Here is a 26370-nt window from a genome sequence, read left to right on the forward strand (position 1 = left end):
ATGTGTAAAACATGTCGAACAAGTCTATAATTGGCCTTACGATTTATTTATTGTTTAACGATTTTTAGCAAGTTTAATGACTGTTCTTCAAGGATATCTTGAAACGGGAGCCTGAAATGAATATCAAACAGGAATCACTCTGTACATTAATATATTCTGATATTATGCACCAAAGAGAAAACAAAGGTGGTGCTGCTACTCGATATATAAATTATGTTTATATTCTTTTCAGTGACGTAATCACACCAACTTGTTTCTTGAAACACGCGGAAGATGTGAAAAATCAATTTTGTATATTGACGCTTGTTGAGAGGGAAAGTATTGTGTGTATCCCTTCAGCGACACGAAATAAATGAACTAACGTTGGGTGAAATATTTTTATCTGTTATTTGGTAAGTATTTATGTGAAATAAATTGTTCTAAATCTCAGATTAGATAAGATACTTGCACTTTTCGGTGCTGCTGTTAATTGAAGCCCAGCATCAGTTTTGTGGACGTCACTCCGTAGTCTTTATTCTAGTAAACGTTTAAGGGCTATATGTTTGCTGGCTTCCCGATAGATGGGGCAAGTAATACCATATTTATATAAAAAATGTATATTTCAAGATGAATTAATACTTTTTTTTTAGTAAATGATGTCTATTTTAAATTTAAATTTAGGCTTTCAAATTAATATTTTTGATAAATTGAGTAAATTCTATTGCGGATAATCTAAATTACATTGTTTTAATTTCATTTTATACTGAATGTGATGCAATTTATGACATTTAGGCATTTAGTTTATTTAGAGCTTAGACTTTGATTACATTTCTTATATATTATTCTACCATATATATATTATTTGAATGGGGTTATAAGAAGTATAACATATTTATAACATAATAAAACTTTTTTGAAGGAATATTTAATATTATTTAAGATACAAGGCTGCATTACTGCAATAAAATATATATTTTTGGTTAGTGAGATTAACAAATTTTTAACATTTCTAAGATTATAATTGATAAAAATGCATTTATTAGAAATTGGGAGTTTGCGGACCAAAGAATCTGTAAATTTAACTTGAACTGGAGATGTTATCATCTTTGAACCTATCCAGAATCTAAGCTGTCTTACTAATGATTGGTTTTACTCGGTACTAGTATTAATTAAATGTAAAGAAGAAAACATGGTAATGTTATCGTGTTTTGTGGTTGTTAGTATCGAAAAAGTATTTCAATAATTAGTCCTAGTTAATATATAAAAGAAAATGATAAAAAAAGCGTCAGATTACAGTACAGTATCATCAGTTATAGTTATATGACGTATGTTTACGCTTCTGCATGTAAGTTATTTTTAATATATAGTTTTTTAGATTATTTTTAATTACATTTATATTTGATATTTACAATCATTATTAGGGTTGAATTTGCAAGTTTACAAGTGTTATTTTAATAATAACGCTTACAAAATTTTAATAATTAAATAATTTATATATTTTTTAAAATATGAAATTAATTTTAGTTTTTTTTAATATCATTGAAATTTATTTTTTTGCATGAATGGGTTATATAGAACAATTACTTATTTTATTATTGTTGATTTATATTTTTCTGACTTATATATTACATATTTGATATGGAATGTGTCATAAAAACCTTTATTTTCTTCATATTGTCTTATATTATTTTAAATTCGATTATTAGTATTTTGAAAAATTTCCTTAATTAAACTGTATATGCCATACATGTAACAATATACATAATTTATATTGCATTAAATTTCTATTATTTTGGGAAATTATTAAAAGTTGTTGAGTAAAAAGTTGTTTCAATTCAAATTTAAAAAAAAGTGAGCATGCTTTTTTATCTCAATCAGTTTGGGTAATGTTTAGAAAATTCACATGTTATATAGTCCTATATATAAAAGGAAATGATAAGAAGTCCTGGATAACAATAGAGTGTCATGAGCTTTAATTATCTTTCAGTCTTTTGCATTGTTACATTATACGTAAGTCATTTTTAATATGTGATTTATTTAAGGTTTTTGTAAATTATATTTAACTAATAATGTTTCCATTATTACAGTTAATACATTTTGTATTTTTATTTCACTTACTATGACATAATTTACTTGAGGTGAAGGATTTTATCTTTTACCTATATTCTGGTATCCTATTGAAATATCAGCCATTTTCTGGAAATACCAAGAATTTGTGGAATTTGGGACAAAAGTTATGACGTCAATTTTCCTATTCTATTTTTTCAGGATTATTATTATAATCTCACAAATATTTGTTTACTGCTAAGATTCTTTCAAACTTTTATGGTAAAATGTAGTGTTAAAATATAACGTAAGTAAAAAAAATAATTTACAATTATTTTTTTGAATAAATTTGGGATATACGGTATGCCTAACATTTTGACCAACAAAAAAGTTAATAATATCTATTTTGTAATATCTATAACACGCGAGTAAGAAATCTCGGGGCGTCCATGTAGGGACGTCGCGACGCTCACACTTTCCTGCTTTCCTGCTAGACAGAAAGATGTTTTCTGGAAAACTCAACGATTTTTTTTTCTGTAAAAGTATCTGACCACAATTTGTAAATAAAGAAAAAATATTAAGAATTAGTTGGAATTTATTTAAAAAAGTTATAAATAAATAATTTTGTTTAATATTTATATTCGTGTAATAAATATTCGTGCTTTTTTAATTTCGTGCAGATTTTTTATAATAAAAATTATTGTATTACTCTTTGAAAATAATTGAATATCATTATTATATGTTGAAGATTCGACTTTTCCATAAAACTATTTTATTGTATAATTGTTATGATCTATTGAACTTTCCTACATATTTATTTAACTTGCTTCTTTGATTCGCTCACAATACCTGTTTTTATTAGTCGACAAAGTTCGAAGTTCAATAAAGTTTTGAAGGAGTTCATGAAAAAGAAACAAAGAGTCTTTCAACGATGGGTTTTTATCTGGTTTTTGTTTGTATCACTGCTCAACAATGCTCAAGTATGCTTTTGTTGATAACTAACAACAGTCAAAATAGATTTTTATTTATTATAACAGTCAATTTTTTCTTGAGGAATAATTCTCTTTGGAAGCAGTACACGTCAGATGTCAATCAAATCAAATATTTATAGGTTATAAACTTAAATTTCTGTGATTGTTTTTTTTTTATATCAGAGATCTATTGATATTGAGGCATTTCTTAAGTTTCTTCTGTTTATGGCCAATCAAGTCAGTCAATCAATATTTTCGGGACATCTGCCGACTTTGTAAAAGATTATTTAAACCAGCATTACTTTGTAACAGGGGATCAGGATAAGTCAAGGATGGCGCATATAGGTTATAAAGCTTATGCTCTATATATATTGAGCTATATAATTTTCTGTTCGAAAGATTTATTGGAAGCATACAAAACATTAATTATGCCATAATAATGAATAAAAAATAAATTGTTAAATACAATAATCGGTCCAAAATTGTATAATATAATAGTCGAGCAAGAGAAAAACTATATTGTAATATAGATGAAAGAAAAAGACCTTGTTTAAAAATGTTGTTTTATATTAATGAAATGTTATTATTTGCGGTACATATCCCATAATCTAGCGCTAATAAGTTTATTTCTTTTTTATATTCATTTTTGTCGATATAAAATTGGTGTAATTTGTTTTAACCAGGTACACTGTCTAGAATTTCGAGGTTTGCCATATACGTGTTTTTTTAAATTTATATATTTAATTATCAGGTCTATAGATTAATTTTAGAGGACTTACAACAGATGGTGATATTGTGTATTAAATCGCATTGGGTACATTTATAATCAACTTTATTTTGAAGCATCACTGATTTTCTCACTTTCCAGTATGTGTCATTACATGGAAGTTTGTTCCAGGATTAGTTTGAAAATAAAGGCGACTGATAAGGATAAAATTCGATATTTTAAAAATTAAAGCACCAATTTTAATTCTGTAAAAGATATTTAGGATATTTTACTTAATATTCAGGGTGTCCGGATAATGATAAGAATCGGCCATATCTCAAAGAGTATAACAGGTCAATTGAAAAGTCCCCGGCCTGACACATAGATGGCGCTACTGGAATTAAATCCATATGTTTTTTAGTTACCCCTCAAAAGTAAATTATAGCATTTTTATATTATATATATTATAGCAAGCAACTTTTGTTATCGCGAAAAAAAAAGGATAAAAAGGAATTTCGCGTGTTGATAAAATATTGCTTTTTGAAGGGAAAAATACAGTTGAAGTAAAAACTTGGCTTGATGCCGAGTTTCCGCACACTGCCCCTGAAAATCAGCATCATCAGCTGAACGTGTACATTATATCATTCATGAATATTGGGTTATGAGAAAGCTCTGTGCAAAGTGGGTGCCGCGCAAGCTCACTTTTGACCAAAAACAACGACGAGTTGATGAGTGCAGCAGTGTTTGAAGATGATCTAGCGTAATACCACAATGGATGAAACATGGCTCTATCATTTCACTCCGAAGTCTAATCGACAGTCATTCGAGTGGACTGCACACGACGAACCAGCTCCAAGGCGTGAGAAAACGCATCAGTCGGCTGGCAAGGTTATGGCGTCTGTATTTTGGGATGCGCATGGAATAATTTTCATTAGCTATCTTAAAAAAGGAAGGACCATCAACAACGACTATTACTAAACACGACATATACTAAACGTAACAAACTAAACGACATATACTAAAAAAACCTGTTAATGGCAACCCACACTAATTCAATTTTTTTTTGAAAATATTAAATTAGTTTATGAATAGTTTTTTGAAAAGTTTTGGATGTGACGCAAATCGATTTTGTTAAAAACTCGAAGAAAGTTTAAAATGCTGGAAGGTCTACACAAATTTGGGAAGATATTTCTAAACTGTAAGAAACTTTTTTTTTATTAATCTCCTAGAACGCCAACAATCTGCCCGTGGGCAATAAGTATTATTGTATCATTCCGGTTATATAATATAACTATCCTGACATGTAGCAGATCACTTCAGTAAGTGATCTACTGTACAACTTATAATCTAAATCTTGTTCTAGATACTATTCTAACTTATTTTAAAGTCTATCCTAACGTATTCTAAAAACTATTCTAGCTTATTCTAGAGATTATTAAATCTCACTCTATGTGTCTATTAAATCAGTTCGTATGGCAGTTTACGCTTGAGCCTACGCACTTCACTATCATCGCGCACATTTAACTGTTTGGCGAGTGCATTGGGATGCACTAATAGTCTTTCAGAGTAGTTCGCACTAACACTCCGATTACACTCGTTATGGGTTCTATGGGAATATCACGCTGAATAAGTTTGTTGGACACATAATATGATGCATCGACGATGACTCGCAGACTTTATTCTGGAACCTCTGGAGGATATCTATGTTATATTTGCTAGTAGTACCTCACATTTCAATACCATAGGTCCAAATTAATAGGCTTAAGTATTGACTTATACAGCTAAACCTTATTATCTAATGATAATTTAGATTTACGCCCTATCAGCCAATACATTTAGTTTAGTTTAAGCCCAAGCTGTTTGCGTTTTGTAACTGTATGTTATTTCCATGTCAAATGTCGATCGAAATGCATTCCCAGATATTTAACGTTGTCTGCTTGCGGAAGTTCATGATTATTCAATTTTACCGAGGATACAAATGGGTAGATTTTGTCTCATTTGTTTTGATACGCCACGTTTTCAACCACAATTCCACTTTGTTAAGATGAAGCTGGAGGTTTCTTGTGGCTGATGTTGGATGTAAGAAACTTAACAGAATTTCGAGGTAGATTTTATCAATAACAATATGAAGTACTTACCAACTTGAAAAGAAGTCACTTCTATATTATGTAAAGAGCACCACTGATGTTGACATGTCTGTCAAATTTAGGAGCATTGCTATGCAAAAGCGCGGCCAACGAAGATAAAGTGATGTTTTTTTATGTTATTTTGTGACAATTGGTCTGCCAAACAAGTCTATAAAAATACTAAACTATAAAAGTTAGAAATTCAGTTTTTAGTTCATTTTGTCCATGGCACTGCGACGTTTTCAAAGTGGAGATTTTGACACTGAAAAAATGATTGATTCATTGATGAAATTGATGATTATAAAATCCTTTAACTGCAAATTTTAATTCGAGCTCGTAAAATAGTGAACAACAATGAATGAAAACGCTCTCGTACACTTTCATTATGTATACAAATGCCAAAATAACTAGGTTTATTCAAAATTGATGACTATAAAATTCTTTAACTGCAAATTTTAATTCGAGCTCCTAAAATAGTGAACATCAACATGAATGAAAACGCTCTCGTACACTTTCATTATGTATACAAATGCCAAAATAACTTGGTTTATTCAAAACTTAATAAGATTCATCATCAAACTCTCTTCTAGTAACAAATTCCAATGTTAAAGCAAATATTTTTTAAGAATGTCTACGCTCGTTGGAAGCATTTATCGTATGACTATGTATAAATAAGATGTAGATAGATATAATTATATATAAAGTCGTCAAATAGTAAAAGATTCTTACGAATTTGCATGTGAGTATTAAAAGGAATTGATTATATTTACCGTAGCATTATTTAATCTTTTAAATGACAATATTTTATCTCGGAGTTTACAACATTATTGTAAATGGACTTAGAGAGACACATAATTAAATAAATTAATCTGAGTCCTTGCTGTCGAACGTTTGTTAGAATAGTGTGGCTTAAGATATATCTCAAACAAGGTGTTTTTTAGGCATGACTAGCATAAAGACCGTCATATCCCGAAAATAACTTTTGAGTGAAGATCAAAGGAAAGGAAAAAGGACAAAATGGCCGTTTCGCAACCCTTGTTCGGTGTCTGGGACTATGTGGTGGTGGCAGTCGTACTGCTGATATCGTCCTCCATTGGGATTTATTACAGATTCACTGGAGGAAAACAGAAAACCGTGCAGGTAAGATTTTTTTATCAATCTTTTAGATCGTCAACAATCTGCCCGTGGGCATTAAATATTATTAGATGATTTCTGTGATATATGTTAATATAACCATCCTGACATATGGAATATCACTTCAGTAAGTGATCATCTGTACAACTTATAATCTAAATCTTATTCTAGATATTATTCTAACTTATTTTAAAGTATATCCTAACTTATTCTTAAGATTACTTTAACTTATTCTAGAGATTATTAAATCTCACTCTATGTGTCTATTAATTTAATTAGTTCGTATGGTCGTTTGCGTTTGAGCCTATGCACTACAGTGTCATCGCGCACATTTAACTGTTTGGCGAGTGCATTGGGATGCACTGATAGTCTTTTAGAGTACTTCGCACTAATACTTTGAATCACACTTGATATCAGCTCTAAGGGGATATCACGCTGAATCAGTTTGTTGGAGACGTAATATGGGGCATCGACGATGACTGCCAATACTTTATTCTGGAACCTCTGGAGGATATCCATGTTAGATTTGCTAGTAGTACCCCACAGTTCAATACCATAGGTCCAAATGGGTCTAAGTATTTACGTATACAGCAAAATGTTTGTTATCTAATGATAATTTAGATTTACGCCCTATCAGCCAAGACCTTTGGTTTAGTTTAAGGTCAAGCTGTTTGCGTTTGTCACTATATGTTTTTCCATGTCAAACGTCGATCAAAATGAATTCCTAGATATTTTACGTTGTCTGCTTGCGGAAGTTTATGATTATTCAATTTTACTGAGGGACATGTTCTTCTACAAAGGATGAATGTCACATGGGTAGTTTTTGTGTCATTTGCTTTCATATGCCACGTTTTCAACCACAATTCCACTTTATTAAGATGAAATTGAAGAAGACGAAGTTAAGAAGAAGTGAACAAACAAGTTAAATAAACAGTTAATTATACAGCAGCAATAGTGATAACCTCTTATAGCTATTGCTTTCAAGAATTTTGCATACGTCTGACAAACGGACGACTTTGACACGCTCATTCATTTACGTGTTTGAACTAATCAGACAGCATTGTGTCTCTTTTTAACTGGAATAAAATAAGAAGGAAACTATTGTCTGATTTTGAAACGAATTTACAAATTGCGACAGGCAATACATTAAACATCTTGATCACGCACAAAAAAATTTTGAATAAACTATAGAGTGTTAATACATACAATTCCAAAATTGTTTTGCATGGTCTTAGCAGGGAAGGCACTGAGAACGCCATTTCAATGCATTTCATTGGTGAGTTTAAATTACCATCACAGATACCCGTAAAGAAAATCTTTTATTAGGGAGGCATGTTGTTGGTTGAGGACTTCATACGCATCATGTGCCTAAACCTCGACGTCACATTTTACCAATTAAATTTGAAATTAGACCCAAATATAACTTCTCAAAAAAATATTAGAATAAAATTCTACATAAATACAAATTTATAAAATATTAAAATGCTAAATTAAATATTAAAAAAAAATTAAATATAAGTATATTTTATGCATATAATGAATATATATATATATATATATATATATATATATATATATATATATATATATATGTATATATATTCATTCCTCCGTCCTTGTAACAGCATGCTATGATATATTAGTTTTGATTTTAATCAGATATTGCCTTTTTATTTATTTGTTATAATATTATTTATTTAGTTTTTATGCACTTTCATGTTATTTTATTTTTCAGAACCTTGTCCCATATTTGTAAGCTTTTTTGAAGGTTTTTGATCTAACTCTACTAACAATCATTTCATTTATGCACATTTTAATTCCTATATCTTTTTGTAAACAATGATATCTAACATTGTATTTCCTTTGTATTACTGCAAATTGCTAATAAAACCGGATTTAGATTAATTCATTAATGTCGTAAGCATTCTGTAACTATAAAATTGCATCATGATTATTGATGACCCTGTGAATGGTAACACTTCTTTAAATGGTTTCTTCTTATTCTTATATTATTTTTTTAAATATCTGTAAATTTTGTATTTCAGTGATAGTTTTGGTTTTATTTCAGCTATATTCTTGAATTATTGAAGTTTTGAAATAAAATGCCTTCTTACATAGCAATATAGTTGTTTGTTAAGAATCACCGAATAGGAATGAATATTTAGAATTAAGATCGAAGAGAGTAATGAATCAATAAGCTGAAAAAAAGTTAAGATTTTTATGAAATTACCAATTCACGCGTGACTACTAAATTATATCTCTATATATAAATCTCTATAATAAATATCTCTATTTCCATCAAGCCAAGAGCAATATGCCTATAGTAACCAACAAGTCGTATCTTATCTCTAAAAAAATTAGGTGTCTAGTTTTATTTAATTAGTAGCAGTTATATGTCAAATTAATTTATCAAAAAAACTGTATACTTTTTGAGCTTTGATTGCTATATTTGGAAAGAAATTGATAAAACGTTTGGTATAGGATCATTTGAAGTGTAAAATTTAAAAATAAAAGATTTTTAAGCAATTTTTACAAAAAATAATTATAAATATAATACTGACATAGCTAGTCGTTATTATCTTAAGTGTGGTAAAACAATAAACATCTTGGACCAACTAGGTGTAAAAAATGCGTGAGAAAAGTTAATCATTATTATCTCAAGTACTAAGTATCAATTTTAACAAAGTGCTTGATTTTTTTTGTATTACAGTTAATGAGGCTTTTGTTTCGTAAAAATTTAATCTGTTGGTTTTATATAAAATTAACTGTGATAGACGCTATCAATTTTAATTATAACTTTTGTTAATAATTGTTTGGATAAATTAATCTCTTAATGATTTGCAATTAAAAGAAATTTAGATAATTTCTATGAAATTATATTTCTGAAATATAACATATATTCTTTATCAAGGTTATTTAAAATATATTTGGTATGGTTTTTAACTTTATGAAGGGTTATATTGTATTACATTGAACAACACACAATATATTGTATATTATATCCAATAAAACAGCCAATACACGTCATCAAAACTTAATAAATATTATTATATTGATAAATATTATGATACATATTATTAGAAAAACATTTATTTCTGGTTATTTTTAATAGCAGAAAATCGTGTCGACTAATTACTACACATCAATAAATTAATTTTAGAAATAAATAATGGGAAATTAATATAATATATGTAAATGAATACATTGTTTATCACCATGTCTGGTACTAAATATTCTATGCATTTATTTAACAATTTTATAAATGTAAACCCCCATAGTTATCAATTAAAGACTCCAGAGTATTTTTGTATTAACTAGTGAATTAATTTATACGCAATCTATCTCTAATTACGTCTAGATGATGTCAGAGGTATTCATATTGAGACTGCCATCATACAATCAGTTCTCGAATTTATTCTTATAACGACCATAAATAATCTGTGGTAGAAAACTGAATACATTACCTAATTCAGTTTGTATTTTTGGAATTCCTATTTTTAATTCCAATATATTGGGAGACCAGACCACAACAATCCGCTGCCGATTCTTTGTATTTGTATAATATGCGGATGTGTTTAGAACTAACGGATTACTTTTAATAATCGTATTTAAACCACAATTGTTAAAAACCTCTTGATAATCGCCCATCTGGAGAAGCGTCTTTCTTTACGGCATCGAAGCTTCCAGAGATTTTTTTACAATTATTATAATTGAATTTTATATTTTTTATATCATAGAGAGAAAAAACCTAATACCAACCCACCAGTTTGGGTTTATTAACAAGCATTCAACAATTGACCAGATCCACATAATAACAGATGTTATTGAAAAAGCCTACGAAAGTAAAAAATTATGCTCAGCTATATTCTTCGATGTAGCACAAGCCTTCGATAAGGTTTGGCATGAAGACCTTGTTCATAAACTACAGAAAATGCTACCAAAACAACACACTGAACTATTAAAATCGTACATTACGACCAGAATGTTTAGAGTCAAACAAGAAGAAACTTACTCTACAATAAAAGAAGCTAAAGCAGTTGTATCACAAGGAAGTGTACTGGGACCAATACCTTATCTACTCTACACTTGTGATATACCACATTTGGAGAATATTACGATGGCTACATTTGCTGATGATACTGCGATTATAGCTGTCAAAGGCAATAGTGAAGAAGCCTTACGAAAATTACAACAGGCAAGTGAAAATATAAATAATTGGACACAAACTTGGAAAATAAGAATTAATGAAAGTAAATCTGTACATATGCAGTCATACTATCATTCCATATAGCAACAACGCTAAACATCTTGGAATGAATCTTGATGCAAAACTTCGCTGGAAGAAAGAAAAGAAAAGAACTGAATTGAAATACAGGAAGAACAAAGTCCTGAGAGATATTGTGGGCGCACCCAAATACTATAGGACTGATTACCTACATCGTGACCTTCAGATACCCACAGTCAGTTAAGAAATCAAGAGAATTGCAAGGAGGTATGAGGAAAGGCTCCATTCTCATGAGAATATTGAAATATTGCAGCTTTTGGATACCACCAGAACAGGACACAGACTAAAAAGAATCAAACCATCTGACCTTGTGTAGTGTTGTGTAGTGAGGTTTATATATTAAAAGATATAGCGGTGACATGTATTAACACTATTTCACCAGAGACTGAGATAAGGTCCTCCTAGTTATATACCTTGATTTAAGTTATCATAAATTGTAGGTTAGACGGAAACGACTAGTAACAATGTATTAATTAAATAATAAAAAAACAATTATTACCGTAGTGTTGGTCTTACTCGTTTATATTAACCAAACAAGATCTTATCGCATCCATCATATGTTCCAAACATATTTTCGTGCGATTATTTTTCATAATGGTTTTAAAAAGAATAAGTAAAAACTGAGGTCGATGTTTCTTTGTTCTTAGAGAACGCTGAGTGCAAAATATGATTTTTAAATGATGGTAATGGTGATTTTTAATTCACGCTTCTATTTTTTTCTAGGAATATTTACTCGCTGATGGAAATATGGCGATAACCCCAGTTGCGTTTTCATTGATGGCCTCTTTTATGTCTGCAGTCACTTTGTTGGGGGTATCAAGTGAAAACTATACTTACGGCTTCCAGTTCATCGTCATTAACTTGTCTTATGGTATATTCACACCAGTTGCGGCTTATTTATATTTGCCAGTGTTTTTCAAGCTCCAAGCTACCAGTGCTTATGAGGTAAGACATTATTTTATCATTATTTGTCATATATAGTTTGATAGTATCACTGTTTTGGTATAGTGATAATTGATAATGTACTAGGATAACCAAAATCACATTTTTCTTAACTCGTTTTATTATATATTACTTCTAAATTATTTAGAGACATGATATTTTTTTCTACATTTATTCAGTTCTTTCTGCTACCAGATTGTAAATTAATCGAACAACAATCTATTATTTGAAAAAATTCTCGAAATTTATTCGAAGATACAATATTTTGCGGATATTTAACAGGTCAATTGAAAAGTCCCCGGCTGAGACATAGATGGCGCTACTAGAATTAAATACATGTTTTTTTTAGTTAGCCCTAACCCTCAAAAGATGCGTGTATAAATTTGACAGCTGTCGGATCATTAGTTTTGTTATTGTAAAAAAATGGATAAAAAGAAATTTCGCTTGTTGATAAAATATTGTTTTTTGAAGGGAAAAAATACAGTTGAAGTAAAAACTTGGCTTGATGCCGAGTTTTCGGACACTGCCCCAGGAAAATCATTGGTAATCAAATTGGTATGCTAAGTTTAGGCGTGGTGAAATAAGCACCGACGACGGTGAACGCAGTGGACGCCCAATAGAGGTTGTTACCGACGAAAACATTTAAAAAATCCACAACATGATTCTGAATGAGCGTAAATTGAAATTAAATGAAATAGCAGACACTCTAAAGATATTAACTGAATGTGTACATCATATCATTCACGAATATTTGGGTATGAGAAAGCTCTGTGCAAAGTGGATGCCGCGCGAGCCCACTTTCGACCAAAAACAACAACGAGTTGATGATTCGGAGCAGTGTTTGAAGATGATCAAGCGTAATAACACAATGGATGAAACATGGACCATCATTTCACACTGAAGTACAATCGACAGTCATCCAAGAGGACTGCACACGATAAACCCGCTCCAAATCGTGGGAAAACGCAACAGCCGGCTGGCAAGGTTATGGCGCCTGTATTTTGGGATGCACATGGAATAATTTTCCTTGACTACCTTGAAAAAGGAAGGACCACCAATAGCGACTATTAAATAGTGTTATTGGACCGTTTGAAGGACGAAATGGCCGAACAACGGCTGCATTTAAGGAAAAAGACTGTGCTGCTTCACCAAGACAATGCAGCGTGTCACAAGTCAGTGAAAACATTGACAAAAATCCATGAATTAGGCTTCGAATTGCTTTCTCATCTATTGTATTCTCCCGATCTGGTTCCCAGCGACTATTCCCTGTTCTCAGATCTCAAAAGAATGTTCGCTAGGAAGAAATTTTCGTTGAATGAATGGGTGGTCGCCGAAACTGGGACCTATTTTAAAGCAAAGGACAAATTGTATTACAAAAATGGTATTAAAAAATTGGAGGGTCGCTAAGTTGGAGGGATTATGTTGAATAAAAAATACTAAGTTTGCCAAAAAAATTTGTTTTACTATGGTAGGCCGGTGAATTTTCAATTGACCTGTTATATCGTATGTAAAATCTTATTTTTTTTTAGTATTTGGAACTGAGGTTTGGAAAAACCTCCAGATTAGCAGCATCCTTATCATATACTTTACAAATAACACTCTACATGGGAATTGTGGTCTATGCTCCCGCTTTGGCGCTTGAGGCTTTAACTGGAATCAGCAAATTTCTGGCAATTTTGTCAATCGGTAAACTATTTTCATAAATTTACTGATACATTTATTGTATTTAATTTTCTTGTCCTTGTATACTTTAGGTTTAGTTTGCACGTTTTATTCCACAATTGGTGGAATGAAGGCGGTACTTATGACTGACGTCTTCCAATCTCTCCTCATGTTTGCTGCTGTTTTCAGTGTTATTGGTAGTGCTTTAGTGGAGAAAGGCAGTTTCTCTGAAATATGGAGGATTGCTTCTGAAGGTGGTCGAACAGGTCTTTTAAAGTAAGTTAAATATTTGAAATAAAATATTTGAATGATTGCTGATTGTAAAAGGATTGTCTTATGAGTCTGTATGTTTGCTTGTATCTTGTAAATATTACTTTTAGCGTTTAAGATCAGTGGTTTTTAAAAGGTGACACAAATGATTAGTTTACGATTAAATTTTTGATGAATTTCTAGCTACTTTCTATTATCTATTAGATGCTTGCATGTACTTTGATCAGCGGTATCTACTGGTGAATATTTGATTTTTTTATATTTTCATTTAGTGTTATTGAGTTAGTTCATACGTAGAGAAATATATATATCGAACTGTATATATCACGGAGTAAAAATTGCGTTTTCGATATTCATTACAGACTTATTGGAACAACATTCTTAAGAACTTTTAGACAGATAAATAATTAATCAATCAACTGTTTCTAGACATTTACCTGCAATATGAAAGGTTTAAAATGACAAACAATAACTGTTCAAATAGGAACTTACTGTAATAATATTTTAAATGATGTTTATTCAGACGCTGTTCTGGATGCGGTATATAAAAAAGGCTTTTTGCAAAATAGGAATTGATCTCCGCCAATTTCAAAAGAATATTTGGCAATACTGAAACGAAATTTTAGTTTTGGCTTCAAAATTTAACTTTTCAACAATGCTATAAAGGACAAACATTTGCATTTAGCGAAGAAAACATGTATGTCTGCTCTTCCATGGGTTTCACCCTTTCTATAGATTTAGAACCAGTGATTATTTTGTATTTCCAAACCTGGTCTCGACGAACACTTATTTTGAGGGTATAAATGATCTTATTTTTTTGCAGAAGACACAAGAATTTTTTAATGCAGTATATATAATTGTGTAAGTCTATTCACAGTTATTTTGTACATACGTCATCCAAATTTGTGACGTCAAAATGTCGCAATCTTGCCGCATCAACTCTGAGTTTTAGTTCAGTTTGGCTATGACATACAACAAAATTCTAATCTATATAAAATAATTGAACAAAAAGTTATTAAATATGATTAATTGATCATTATAGTACATCTAAAAGCTACAGTTAATTATACAGCCACAGTAGTTTATAGGTTAGGGTTATAACTTCTTATCACTATTGCTTTCAAGAATTTTGCATAAGTCTGGCAACTGGACGACTTTGACAGACTCATTCGTTTACGTGTTCGAATTAAGCGAACCGTCTTGTGTCTCTTTTTAACTAGAACAAAATGAGAAGGAAAATATTGTCTGATTCAGAAACGAATTTACAAATTGCGACCGGCAATACATTAAACATCTTGATCACCCAGATCTAATTTGTCACCTTTATACTACAGGCATGATATGAGTAACATTTATCTATAACAATAATATAAAAATAAAAATATTCTAAAAATGACCACATTCGATTGATGAAGTGCGATTATATTTATTATAGTAAAAATAAAAATACAAAATATGTCAATTCACATATAACATATTAGATCAAACGCCAATCAGAAACGCGTGACGTCATGTTTTCTGAAACATAATTTTATTGATAGGGGTAAATTAAACAAATGAATCCTAACCTCAAATTTTATTGACAGTGCTATTTATAATGCAAGATTAATCTGGATATTATGTTGATGATACCCGTTCAGTATTATAGAGGCAGTAAATAAAATAAACACTTACGTAGCGTCATCATTCACAGAAATAAATTAGCAAATTTGAAGATGTAGATGATGGGCCTCGACTTACGAGACTTAGCTGCATTGCTCTAACATTTTTCTTCATTGGAGCTTTAACCCATGCATATCGCTTAAAATAATTAAAATAGAGAAATTTTTTTCACGAAAACGTGAGGTCACACGCAGACACCGTTACTATTTCTACGGGAACTATCAGAAAAGGGCATAATATTATTAACATTTATTTTCTATACGTTTTATGTAATGAATTAATTATTTCCCTAACATTTGAAAAGTGACTGAATCATTATGATTCGAATTTAAAAAAGCAGATCATCCTATTAGTATATTACCTCTAATCTCTTGAGGATTCGAAAAAAAGACTTACAAAAGAGTGTCAAAACATCCCACTTTAGTTGCCGATCAGCTAAATGCGAGTAAAAGACTAAAATATTTACTACCATCCGATCTGATTAATGGACATGTTTAGACTTCCTATTAGTTAAATTAAAAATATTTTACGCAGAACACCACTTACAGAAGTGATCTTCTACGTATCATGTACATAATTACTCATTTTGCAGATTGTTGAACAACTAAGGGTAATAAAAAACTATTCCAGAATTTTGGTTCAAAGTTTAAATGTAGTTCACATTATTATAATTAATGCTTTATTAAAAGAAACGTTTGATACTTTTATAAATATTTATAACAAACTAAACAAATATTTCAGCAGGGTAGCGGAAGTCATTATCGTTTTTTTTTCGAAAAAAAACGACATAATTCTCAAGAAAATGGAAAAATTTGTTTATTCACTGTTTGGCAGTTTCATATTTTGGTCAATTTATGGATGTCATCCCAAAAAAACTGTTTATCCTTTGAGCAAAACTATTCATTCGTGTTCCTTTGGTGCGAAAAGTTGATAGTCGGACGGGGCAAGATCTGGGGAGTACGGTGGGTGCGATAATATGTCTCAATCAAGTGCGCTCAACGCTTTCATGAATGATTTTTCTTTATGAGACAGACGCGTTATTCTGCTGTAATACCACTTTACCGTGTCTTCTGGCCCATTCTGGGCATTTTTCGATAAATGCTGGGCTACTACTCTGGTCCCATTTTTCAAAATAAATCCACTTTTCACCACCTGTCACTATTAGATGCAGAAATTACTTCCGATTATACCTTTTAGATTTTTCGATTTTCCATTTCGTTGTCATTTAATTGATGTGACACCCATCTTCCCATCTTTTAAATTTTCCTCTTTGCTCGTAATCGGTTGCTAATCGTTTCCTGCGTCATATTTAATGCTTCTGCCAATTCTTTTTGAGTTTGGGTTAGGTCTTCGTTCGATAACTCGTGCTGTTTCGCATCTTCAAACTTTTTCAGTCTGTCAGAACGTTCTAGGCCTCACATGATTTTAAGTTTAGAGCAAGCTCACTGTTTTTGCTCATGTTTTTGAGGTTAGAGCTATCAGCGAACAATGACTGATGACATTTTCAAAGAAGTATTAATCTATGTTATTTTCGCAAAATATAACATGTATAGCTTGAAGGTTAATGTCAGTATAATAAAATGATATATGTGTCAAATTGTAACATTGCATACTTAGCCTAGCGACATCTGTTAAAAAAACACGTAGTGACTTTTCGGTAAAGGTTCTGCAGTTTTAGTCTGCCATGACTGAGAAATGTAAGAATTTTGCGTTTACATTAACTCAATGTTTTCATTATTGAGTGTTTACGTTATCGAACGTCTTATGTATTTATTGTTTTTAGAAATAAAAAAATTTTATTAGGCAAATAAATTATATAAAATTAATAATAATATTAATAAGTAATACCAAGGAATGTTTTTGGTAAAACATATTTTTTTATTTCAACATTATACATTATACATTTTTTTATTTAGGGTTAGTCTTTATTTTATCCTAATTATTTTTAGTTTTGATCCGGATCCAACCGTGAGGCATACTTGGCTTAGTTTGATACTTGGAGGAGGAGTAACCTATCTTTCGTTATACGCCGTTAACCAAATTCAAGTTCAAAGATATCTGACCGTTCGTAGTGTAAAGGACGCACAGACGGCTTTGTGGTGGAGCTGGCCCATTCTCAGCCTTCTCAGCGTCAGCACAGCTTTTGCCGGATTATCAATTTACGCGAAATACTACAACTGCGATCCAGTCAAGGCCAACTTTATTAATAGTGCAGATCAGGTATTACGATTTACTATCACTTGAAATTTACTGAAATAGGATTTTCTATACTCTCATTTCCATGATATAGGGTCGACTATCGGTTGATTCCTTTTTAATTTATAAAAAATCAAATTGTAAACCCAAAAGTTCTACTAGTTTACATAACAAAGTACAAAAGTAAAAATATGATACCACCAAAAATATGATAAATATAAAACCACCAAAAAATATGCATATAATCTATCCAATAAAACAAGCAATACACGTGTTATGAATGTTATGAAGAATTTTGTAGACATTTGGCAACAGTGTCGACCTGTACCAACACACGAATTTTAAAGACTGATTTGGTTATGTGTTCGAGGCATTGACAGAATTCTGTCTCTCTTTAATTAAGGTAAAATGAGAAGAAAAAATCCGCTTCGAGTTTAAAACGAATTTAACATTTTTACAATTTGGCCGTATATTCAATGTCATTTATGATGTGCATTGGCTGTTTTATTGGAAGGGATATTAGATATGAGTCATTATCGACATAATATGTATAAACAGATGACCCACCCTATATAACAAGATTTATTGTATATTTAGAATATATATATTTAAACAATTTACTCTTTATTTTAGTTAATGCCTTATTATGTTGTCGATACGATGGGTTTTATACCTGGATTATCAGGAATATTCGTAGCAGGAATATTTAGTGCAGCTTTATCCACAGTTTCAGCTGCACTTAATAGCTTGGCTGCAGTAACCATAGAAGATTATTACAAGGTAAATTAATAATGGATTGGAGCGAAAGTATTTTCGGTTTTTACTGGTGGATAAATTTAAGGAGGGGGGATGGGTGTAAAACGATGTATTTCGAGTCATTTTTATGATTTTTTTTTCGGCCAATTAAGGCTAAATCTATTTTATTTATATTTTTAGAACGTATTGTATATGTATTTAAGAGTTTAGAAACAAAAATTTTACTTATTTTTCAAAAAAATTAGTCTTTTCCTTTATAATTTCATAACGATTTGTTAAAAACTCTCATATTTTCGAGAAAAGCGCCTTTGAAAGTTGGAGTAGCAGTAGAGGTACGTTTGCGGCAGTAATTAATTAATTTAAACAACTTACTAATTAATCGACTATCCCAGCATCATGTTGCAGTCCTTCATCAGCTTCATATATGTCGTTTTCGGCTTGCTGCTTTTCATATTCGAGCTTTTCGAGTCTCATTACTGTCAGAGGGAGTTGCGTCGATTGTTAACTTCTTTGGCATAATTGAAGCTTCTGCTACCAATGGTAATATTAAGCTCATTCGGAATGGTTAAAATGTTGGAAGTTTCTTTATTAAATAAGCACGTAGCCAAATATGCCAAATATTGTGGCGCCACTCTCCAAACCGTTGAATTGAAGCTTTCATTTGCATTTTGAATAAGACCGTCTAAACATCTATCGAGTAAGTCATCTTTCGATATATATTTTTCATATTCATTTTCTTCTTTCTTTTCTTTCTTTTCTTTCCTTTCTTTTTTTTCTTTCTTTTCTTTCTTTTCTTTCTTTTCTTTCTTTTCTTTCTTTTCTTTCTTTTCTTTCGTTTCTTTCTTTTCTTTCTTTTCTTTCTTTTCTTTCTTTTCTTTCTTTTCTTTCTTTTCTTTCTTTTCTTTCTTTTCTTTCTTTTCTTTCTTTTCTTTCTTTTCTTTCTTTTCTTTCTTTTCTTTTTTCCTTTCTTTTCTTTCTTTTCTTTTTTTTCTTCTTCTCTTTTTACTTATTCTTCTTCATTTTCACTACAGTTATTTGACTGCTGATTTGTATACCGATTTCCGTGAAATTATTCTTTTGTATAAACGAAATGCACGCTATGGCAATTAGGTTAGAACTGATTTTATGAAATGTAAATATCGTTGCTAGATATTCTTGGATGGACTAAAGCTTCTATACATTTATATCCAAAATTTCTACTATTAAAAGAAAGAAAGAATCCTTCCAAGACCACATTAGACCTTATGACGCTGACTAAAACGCTTATAACTACTAAAAGGTTTTTATGATAAATGGACTTTTACTTTAAAATTTTCAGAGTATATTCTTGAACAGTTGTACTAGATTATGATAGATTTATGAAACCAAAAAAATTAATTTTTGAAGCTTCTACACCTACTTCCCGCCTTAAAATCGGGTAACTCGAATAAAATTGGTTCGATGAAGTGATACTCTAGCGCGTTTGAACAATAACAGTCCAGATGAGTGCTAAATGTCAGTTCAGTGTCACATTTGGTTTGCTCGTTATTGTTATTCGCATGGAGTTATTTATCTGGGGTTGTTCGAACCTGATCAAGTTGTTAATTCAACCTTTTATCAACTTTCTAACGTCAACAATTGATGCAATTTAAACATTATTACATGGAAGCATTGTTGCCAACAAGCAACAAGATGTACTTTATTACATGGAGTTTATACTAATTGGTTTATCATTGATTAGAGTTTGGAATTTATAGCATTAAAAAAAATCGAGATCATTTTAGCCTAAACTTATTTTTCAGCCATTGTACAGAGTTATTTACAAGACGGATGTACCTAAGGAAAGCATATCATTGAAAACCAAAATTACCGCCTTAATTTATGGTTTAATTTGCATGGGTGTTGCATTTTTGGCTCAATTTCTGGGAGGATTACTACAGGCAGCTCTGACAATCTTCGGACTGGTTGGCGGTCCATTATTAGGATTGTTCTCATTAGGAATGTTCACGCTCACTGCTAATGAAGTTGTAAGTATTTTAACACAATAATTACGGTTATTTTTATATATTGAAGTTTTTCATCATAATCAATCATATTAAAATACTATTGGCAATACATATTTTGCTCTGCGGTTTATTATTGAAGATTGGACACTTATTGCCAAAAAAAAACTGAATATGTTATTTTATTCAATATATCCTCATTATATAACTATAACAGAAATATAATTTACAATCTATACTGACCTTCATGATTAAACATTTTAAACTACTAGCAACGTTTCTTACTTTCATTCACTTTGCTGTATGTCTTACACTAGTGCTTTTTTTCAATAGATTTCAATAGAATATATTTTGATATTTATTCATTTTTGTTAATATAAACTCTTGTTGACACAATTTTAGTAATTGTTTATATATATATTAGATTTTCCCATTAAAACTCAGTTTGATTCAATTGATATTTTCAAATCTTTCGAATAAATGAATGATGTAGAAAAATTAGGTTTTTGGTCATACAAATGCTGTTTCTATCAATAACTGTTGGAAAACTATATTCTATATGAAACATTAATGTTAACGGTCGTCGCTGTCTTGAGGTCAATGTTTGTCAACATCTGATATAACAGGTGGGTCGACAAAAGTCGCGCTACCATTTTGATTGAGTGTTTATGTGGCGTTTAGGTCAGTTTCGGTAACCATTGAGTTGTGAAGACGTCCAAATTTTATTATGGATAAATATACGTCAAGAGAACGAGCAGAAATAGTGACAAGATTTATTGAAAATAACCGTTTCATTATTGCCACTCAGCGGAAATTGCCTCAAAAATATTCTAATCGTGCATTGCCTCACAAAACCGCAATTTATCGTTTACATGCGAATTTTCGACGTTACGGTACGACAGCAAACAGACTTCGTTCTGGAAGTCAACGGACGTCTCGTAACGCTGAAAATGTGGCTCTGGTGGACGATGGTGTTGCAGAGTCTCCAGAAATATCAATTCGGATACGTGGTTCCCAGTTACACATTTCTGCATGCAGTTTAAGGCGAATTTTGAAAACTGATTTGAAAATATTCCTGTACAATATTCAATTAGTCCAAAAATTGCTACCGAGAAATCCTGATCAACGAGTTGAGTACGGTAATGCAATTCTAAGGCTGTCTGGTGAAATTCAAGATTTTTCGTCTAAATTGATAATGAGCGATGAAACCCATTTTCTTCTCAGTGGTCACGTTAATAAACAGAACAGTCAGTTTTGGGGAACACAGAACCCTTAATTTATTCATGAAACATCATTGCAGGTGTTGCAGTTACTGTTACTGCTGAATGGTACCAAGACGTGATTCCAAATTTTCTTGTGCCTGAAATGGAAGAGCAAGGACTAGAGGACATGTGGTTTCAGCAAGATGGGGCCACAAGCACACACAGCTCGTTCAACAATTCAATTATTGAATCACGTTTTCCCACGAGGACTAATTTCGGGAAGTGGCGATTTAGCATGGCCAGCCAGATCTCCGGATTTAACAGCACCAGACTTTTTCTTATGGGGTTTTTTAAAATCAAAAGTTCATGTGAGTAAGCCCCAAACGATTCAACATCTTAAAAACAATATTCGTCACGGAATTGAGGAAATTCAGCCTTAGATGTTGCAGGGGGATGTCATGAAAAATGCTATAAAAAGAGGTTGCATATCCAATGGCGGTCTTTGGCGGATATAATTTTTCAATAAGTTTTTGCAACTGATATGTGTAAACAAAATGTACATAAAAAATTGTTATCAACTTCAAAATTTACTCGACACAAAATTCTACTGACAGAAAACCGGTAAAGGTTATGTCGTTGACGGATATTTCTTCTTGGATCTATATATAGTTCTTCTTTTTTTAGAAAAACGGAGACTTGAAAGTAAAACCGTGGGAAAACACTACATTTTGTTGAATATTGAGCATTTCTTGTCAAAAAATTGAATCTTGTGTGTTATTAACTATATTACCAGTACATCACCGTTAATTGACTAATTGAGTGATTTTATAGTAACCCTCATGATTTTGCTTAGTTTGGGCTCCTAATTCCATATCTTCATATACTTTTCTTAAATAATTTTTGTAAATTAAATACCAGAAATAGTATTTACTTGGCTCAAACTTCCACTCCAAAATTCAACTTCTAATATTTAAAGGTTATGTTGTTAATTATTATTCAGTCTTACTAAATAGTTTTGACGTAACATAATGGAGTCCTCTTTTCTTGAACATCCAAGGTTTTTACCAACATAATCATAATAATCATCATAATAATCATTTTCTACGCTGGAACTTTTTTTCTACCTCTTTTTTGCTCATTTGAATTGGCAATTTAAGCCAAAGCCTACAATTGGAATATGATGGATTAGCATCATCTAGCATTAGTTTCTAAAGGTGTTTGAGCAACAGACTTCTTGATATCAAACAACAAAATGTTTAATCCCGAAAATTAAATTTTGAGGGTTCTATGATTAGTGTATATTCGTTTCCATGAAGTACAATATATCTGCAATGAATTATTAAAAAACTAATAAAATCTAATCAATTGTTATTACAACGTTTATCTTTTTCCATCAACTTTTGTTGTGATAATACTATTTTTATTATCATCTTGCCATGAGTGAGCATTGGCTATTGGTCCCATTCTGAAATATCCATGTCTCATCTAAACACATAAATTGAAATAATAAGTCTTAATTTTATTATATGCTTTTAAAAATTTCTTCTAAAAGTATTCTTTTAAAAGCAATATCCGGAAGTTTCATTAGACCTCTTCGATACTTTTTAGATTAACAGTTTCCTTTGAAATAATTGTATTAAATTATGTTTGTATTGAAAGACTACTCACTGTTTTTATACATATATTTAATCTCTAATAGAACTAATATCAATCTTGATTCTTCACCCGCTTCGTATGAGGACGGTTGGTTTTTTTTTTCGGTGAATTCAACATTATATTAATTTTTGAGACAATTCAGTGACCGTGTCTATACTAATATTCAGTGCAGCTGCAACACGGTAAACATTTTTTCAATAAAAACCGCAGCAAATTAATATTTAACAGTAATACGCAGTCTGTTCTGTCACAGTAATAATAAGCAACGATTTGAAATTTAACAAAACAAGCAAAGCATTAAAATAACGTTAGGCGGGTTATAACCTCTTATCACAATTGTTTTGAAGAATTTTGCAAATGTTTGATAACCGAACGACATTGGCAGGCTAGTTCGGTTACAGGTTCGAACTTATCAGACAGCATTGTGTCTTTTTTTAACTAGAATAAAATTAGAAGGAATATATTGTCTGATCTCAAAAACAATTTACAAAATACGAAAATATAAACATCTTGATGACGTATGTACAAACAATATAAATAATATAATATAAATAATACTAAATGGAACACTTAGATTAAGTTATTCACATTGATACTTCCTATTTTTTCACCGAAATATATCAATAATCACTAAAATACGTTCAAGCATATAATATAATAAAGTCATAGAAATAAAGAGGAGCATTTGAGTTTCTGTTCAAGAAGAAAAAGTGTCCTAATAAAATCCAATTTCAAAAAAAAACATTAATTAAATTAGATGGGATACTCATTGAGTTATATATTTTGTGATATTTTTAGGGATCAGTAACTGGATTAGCATTTGGCGTAGCTATGGCAGGCTGGATGGCATTTAGTCCCAAACCCGTGACACCCGCTTTACCAACATCCACAGATGGCTGCGATATTATGTTCTCAAATCTAACGTCGGATGCAACTGTTTCAGCTCTAACACAAAACGATGAGTATGTAATTTTTTAAAGTAACACTGCAAATTTTCAATATTTTTATTTTTTAGTGACTATTTCTGGTTGTACAGAGTCTCATATCTGTACAACGGAGTAGCCGGTTTGGTAGTAACCTTAGTTGTTGGTTACGTGACGAGTATCGTAACTAGAAAAATATCCGGCAGAAGAGTGGAAGATGAGAAATACGATCCATACTTGTTCGTACCTCCATTAGCCAAGCGAATGTTAGAGAACGAGAAAAACAATCTCGCACCAGAACCACCAACCGATATCAAATACTAACGATGTTTTTGTTTGTTTGTGTGTATATTTTGACGTGATATTAACTTAGTATTTTTTAAATCGTTATAAAATTGTTTTGTTTATGTTGTATAATGCAATATAGTGATGATTTAATACATCACGACTTAATTTAATATAAAATCAATTAGATTGATCCAATAATTTTCTAACGATAGTAACAATTAAAAAGACAATAAATAGTTTTAAAAGATGCTGAACTAAAAGTTCTTTGCATAAATATCGTTAAGAATAATTTAATATCACACTGAAATTTTACGTCAACTTTTGATCAACTTTTTTGTTCAAAAATTTTAATATTATTTTTAATGAAAATCCGTTTATTTTTTTTAATAAAAATAATGTTTCCGATATGTTTGCACAAATTATTATTTTATTTGTGTTTGTAGAAAATTATTATTAAATAAAGTACAAATTAGAGATTATGTTGTGGTTTTATTTTAGAGTATGTAACAAAATGTTAGAAACCTATTAAATGTGTTAAAACAAAACGGGAATTTATTGAAACAAATTGGTATAATATATTTTAATAAATATTAATATATTTTTCATATTCAATATAATAACTCATTTTCTATTTTTTCCCATCTTTAATCAATTATCGATTCATTTTCGCGTTTCTTCCGCATTTCTTAACCATCGATCTGGTCAAGTGATAATCAGGTGGCACTATGTCTGGTAAGTACGTTGAGACCGGGAGAGCTTCCCATTAGAGTTGCGACAGTATATCCTTCACAACTCTTATAAATTGGGAACTCTGTAAAAGATATTACGTTGTTCAATTTTTTTTAATTGGTGTCGGTAGAAAGTTGTTGTAATAGTTACATTTGGTTTAAGCAGCTCGTGATACACTACATCTTGCTGATTCTTGGGATTATTGTAGTAGATACCCATAGTCTCATCGCCAGTCACAATAAATTTTTTCTCTTTTTAACTAGAAAGCAATGAAAACACTACATCTTGCTTATTATTGGGATTAATGTAGTAGATACCCATAGTTTCATCGCCAGTCACAATGATTTTTTTCTCTTTTTAAGTAGAAAGCAATGAAAACACTACATCTTGCTGATTATTGGGATTAATATAGTAGATACCCATAGTTTCATCGCCAGTCACAATGATTTTTCTCTCTTTTTAACTAGAAAGCAATGAAAACACTACATCTTGCTGATTATTGGGATTAATATAGTAGATACCCATAGTTTCATCGCCAGTCACAATGATTTTTCTCTCTTTTTAACTATAAAGCAATGAAAACACTACATCTTGCTGATTATTGGGATTAATATAGTAGATACCCATAGTTTCATCGCCAGTCACAATGATTTTTCTCTCTTTTTAACTATAAAGCAATGAAAACACTACATCTTGCTGATTATTGGGATTAATATAGTAGATACCCATAGTTTCATCGCCAGTCACAATGATTTTTCTCTTTTTTTAACTAGAAAGCAATGAAAACACTACATCTTGCTGATTATTGGGATTAATATAGTAGATACCCATAGTTTCATCGCCAGTCACAATGAT

At 30.8% G+C, this 26370-nt stretch overlaps 1 protein-coding gene across 4 annotated transcripts; it reads left to right on the top strand.

Annotated features, from left to right (window-relative positions):
• The first annotated feature begins 157 nt into the window (after positions 1–157).
• Positions 158–25265, top strand: LOC143193298 (putative sodium-dependent multivitamin transporter). 4 transcript variants are annotated; one of them, XM_076399430.1, is made up of 10 exons: positions 158–392; positions 6770–6968; positions 11971–12192; positions 13719–13875; positions 13944–14127; positions 17733–18003; positions 18613–18759; positions 20517–20741; positions 24374–24537; positions 24591–25265. In XM_076399430.1, the coding sequence occupies exons 2-10, from the start codon at positions 6846–6848 to the stop codon at positions 24820–24822; spliced, it is 1725 nt and encodes a 574-aa protein (XP_076255545.1). In that variant the 5' UTR covers positions 158–392; positions 6770–6845; the 3' UTR covers positions 24823–25265. The 4 variants fall into 4 exon arrangements, with proteins under 4 accessions (XP_076255545.1, XP_076255546.1, XP_076255547.1 ...); XM_076399431.1 differs by lacking the exon at positions 158–392 and adding an exon at positions 431–565; XM_076399432.1 differs by lacking the exon at positions 158–392 and adding an exon at positions 1185–1324.
• The last annotated feature ends 1105 nt before the right edge of the window (positions 25266–26370 follow it).

This window comes from Rhynchophorus ferrugineus, unplaced genomic scaffold (assembly GCF_030347505.1).
Source record: "Rhynchophorus ferrugineus isolate W39M unplaced genomic scaffold, kcgeb_rfMv2 rfM3, whole genome shotgun sequence".
NCBI lineage: Eukaryota > Metazoa > Arthropoda > Insecta > Coleoptera > Curculionidae > Rhynchophorus > Rhynchophorus ferrugineus.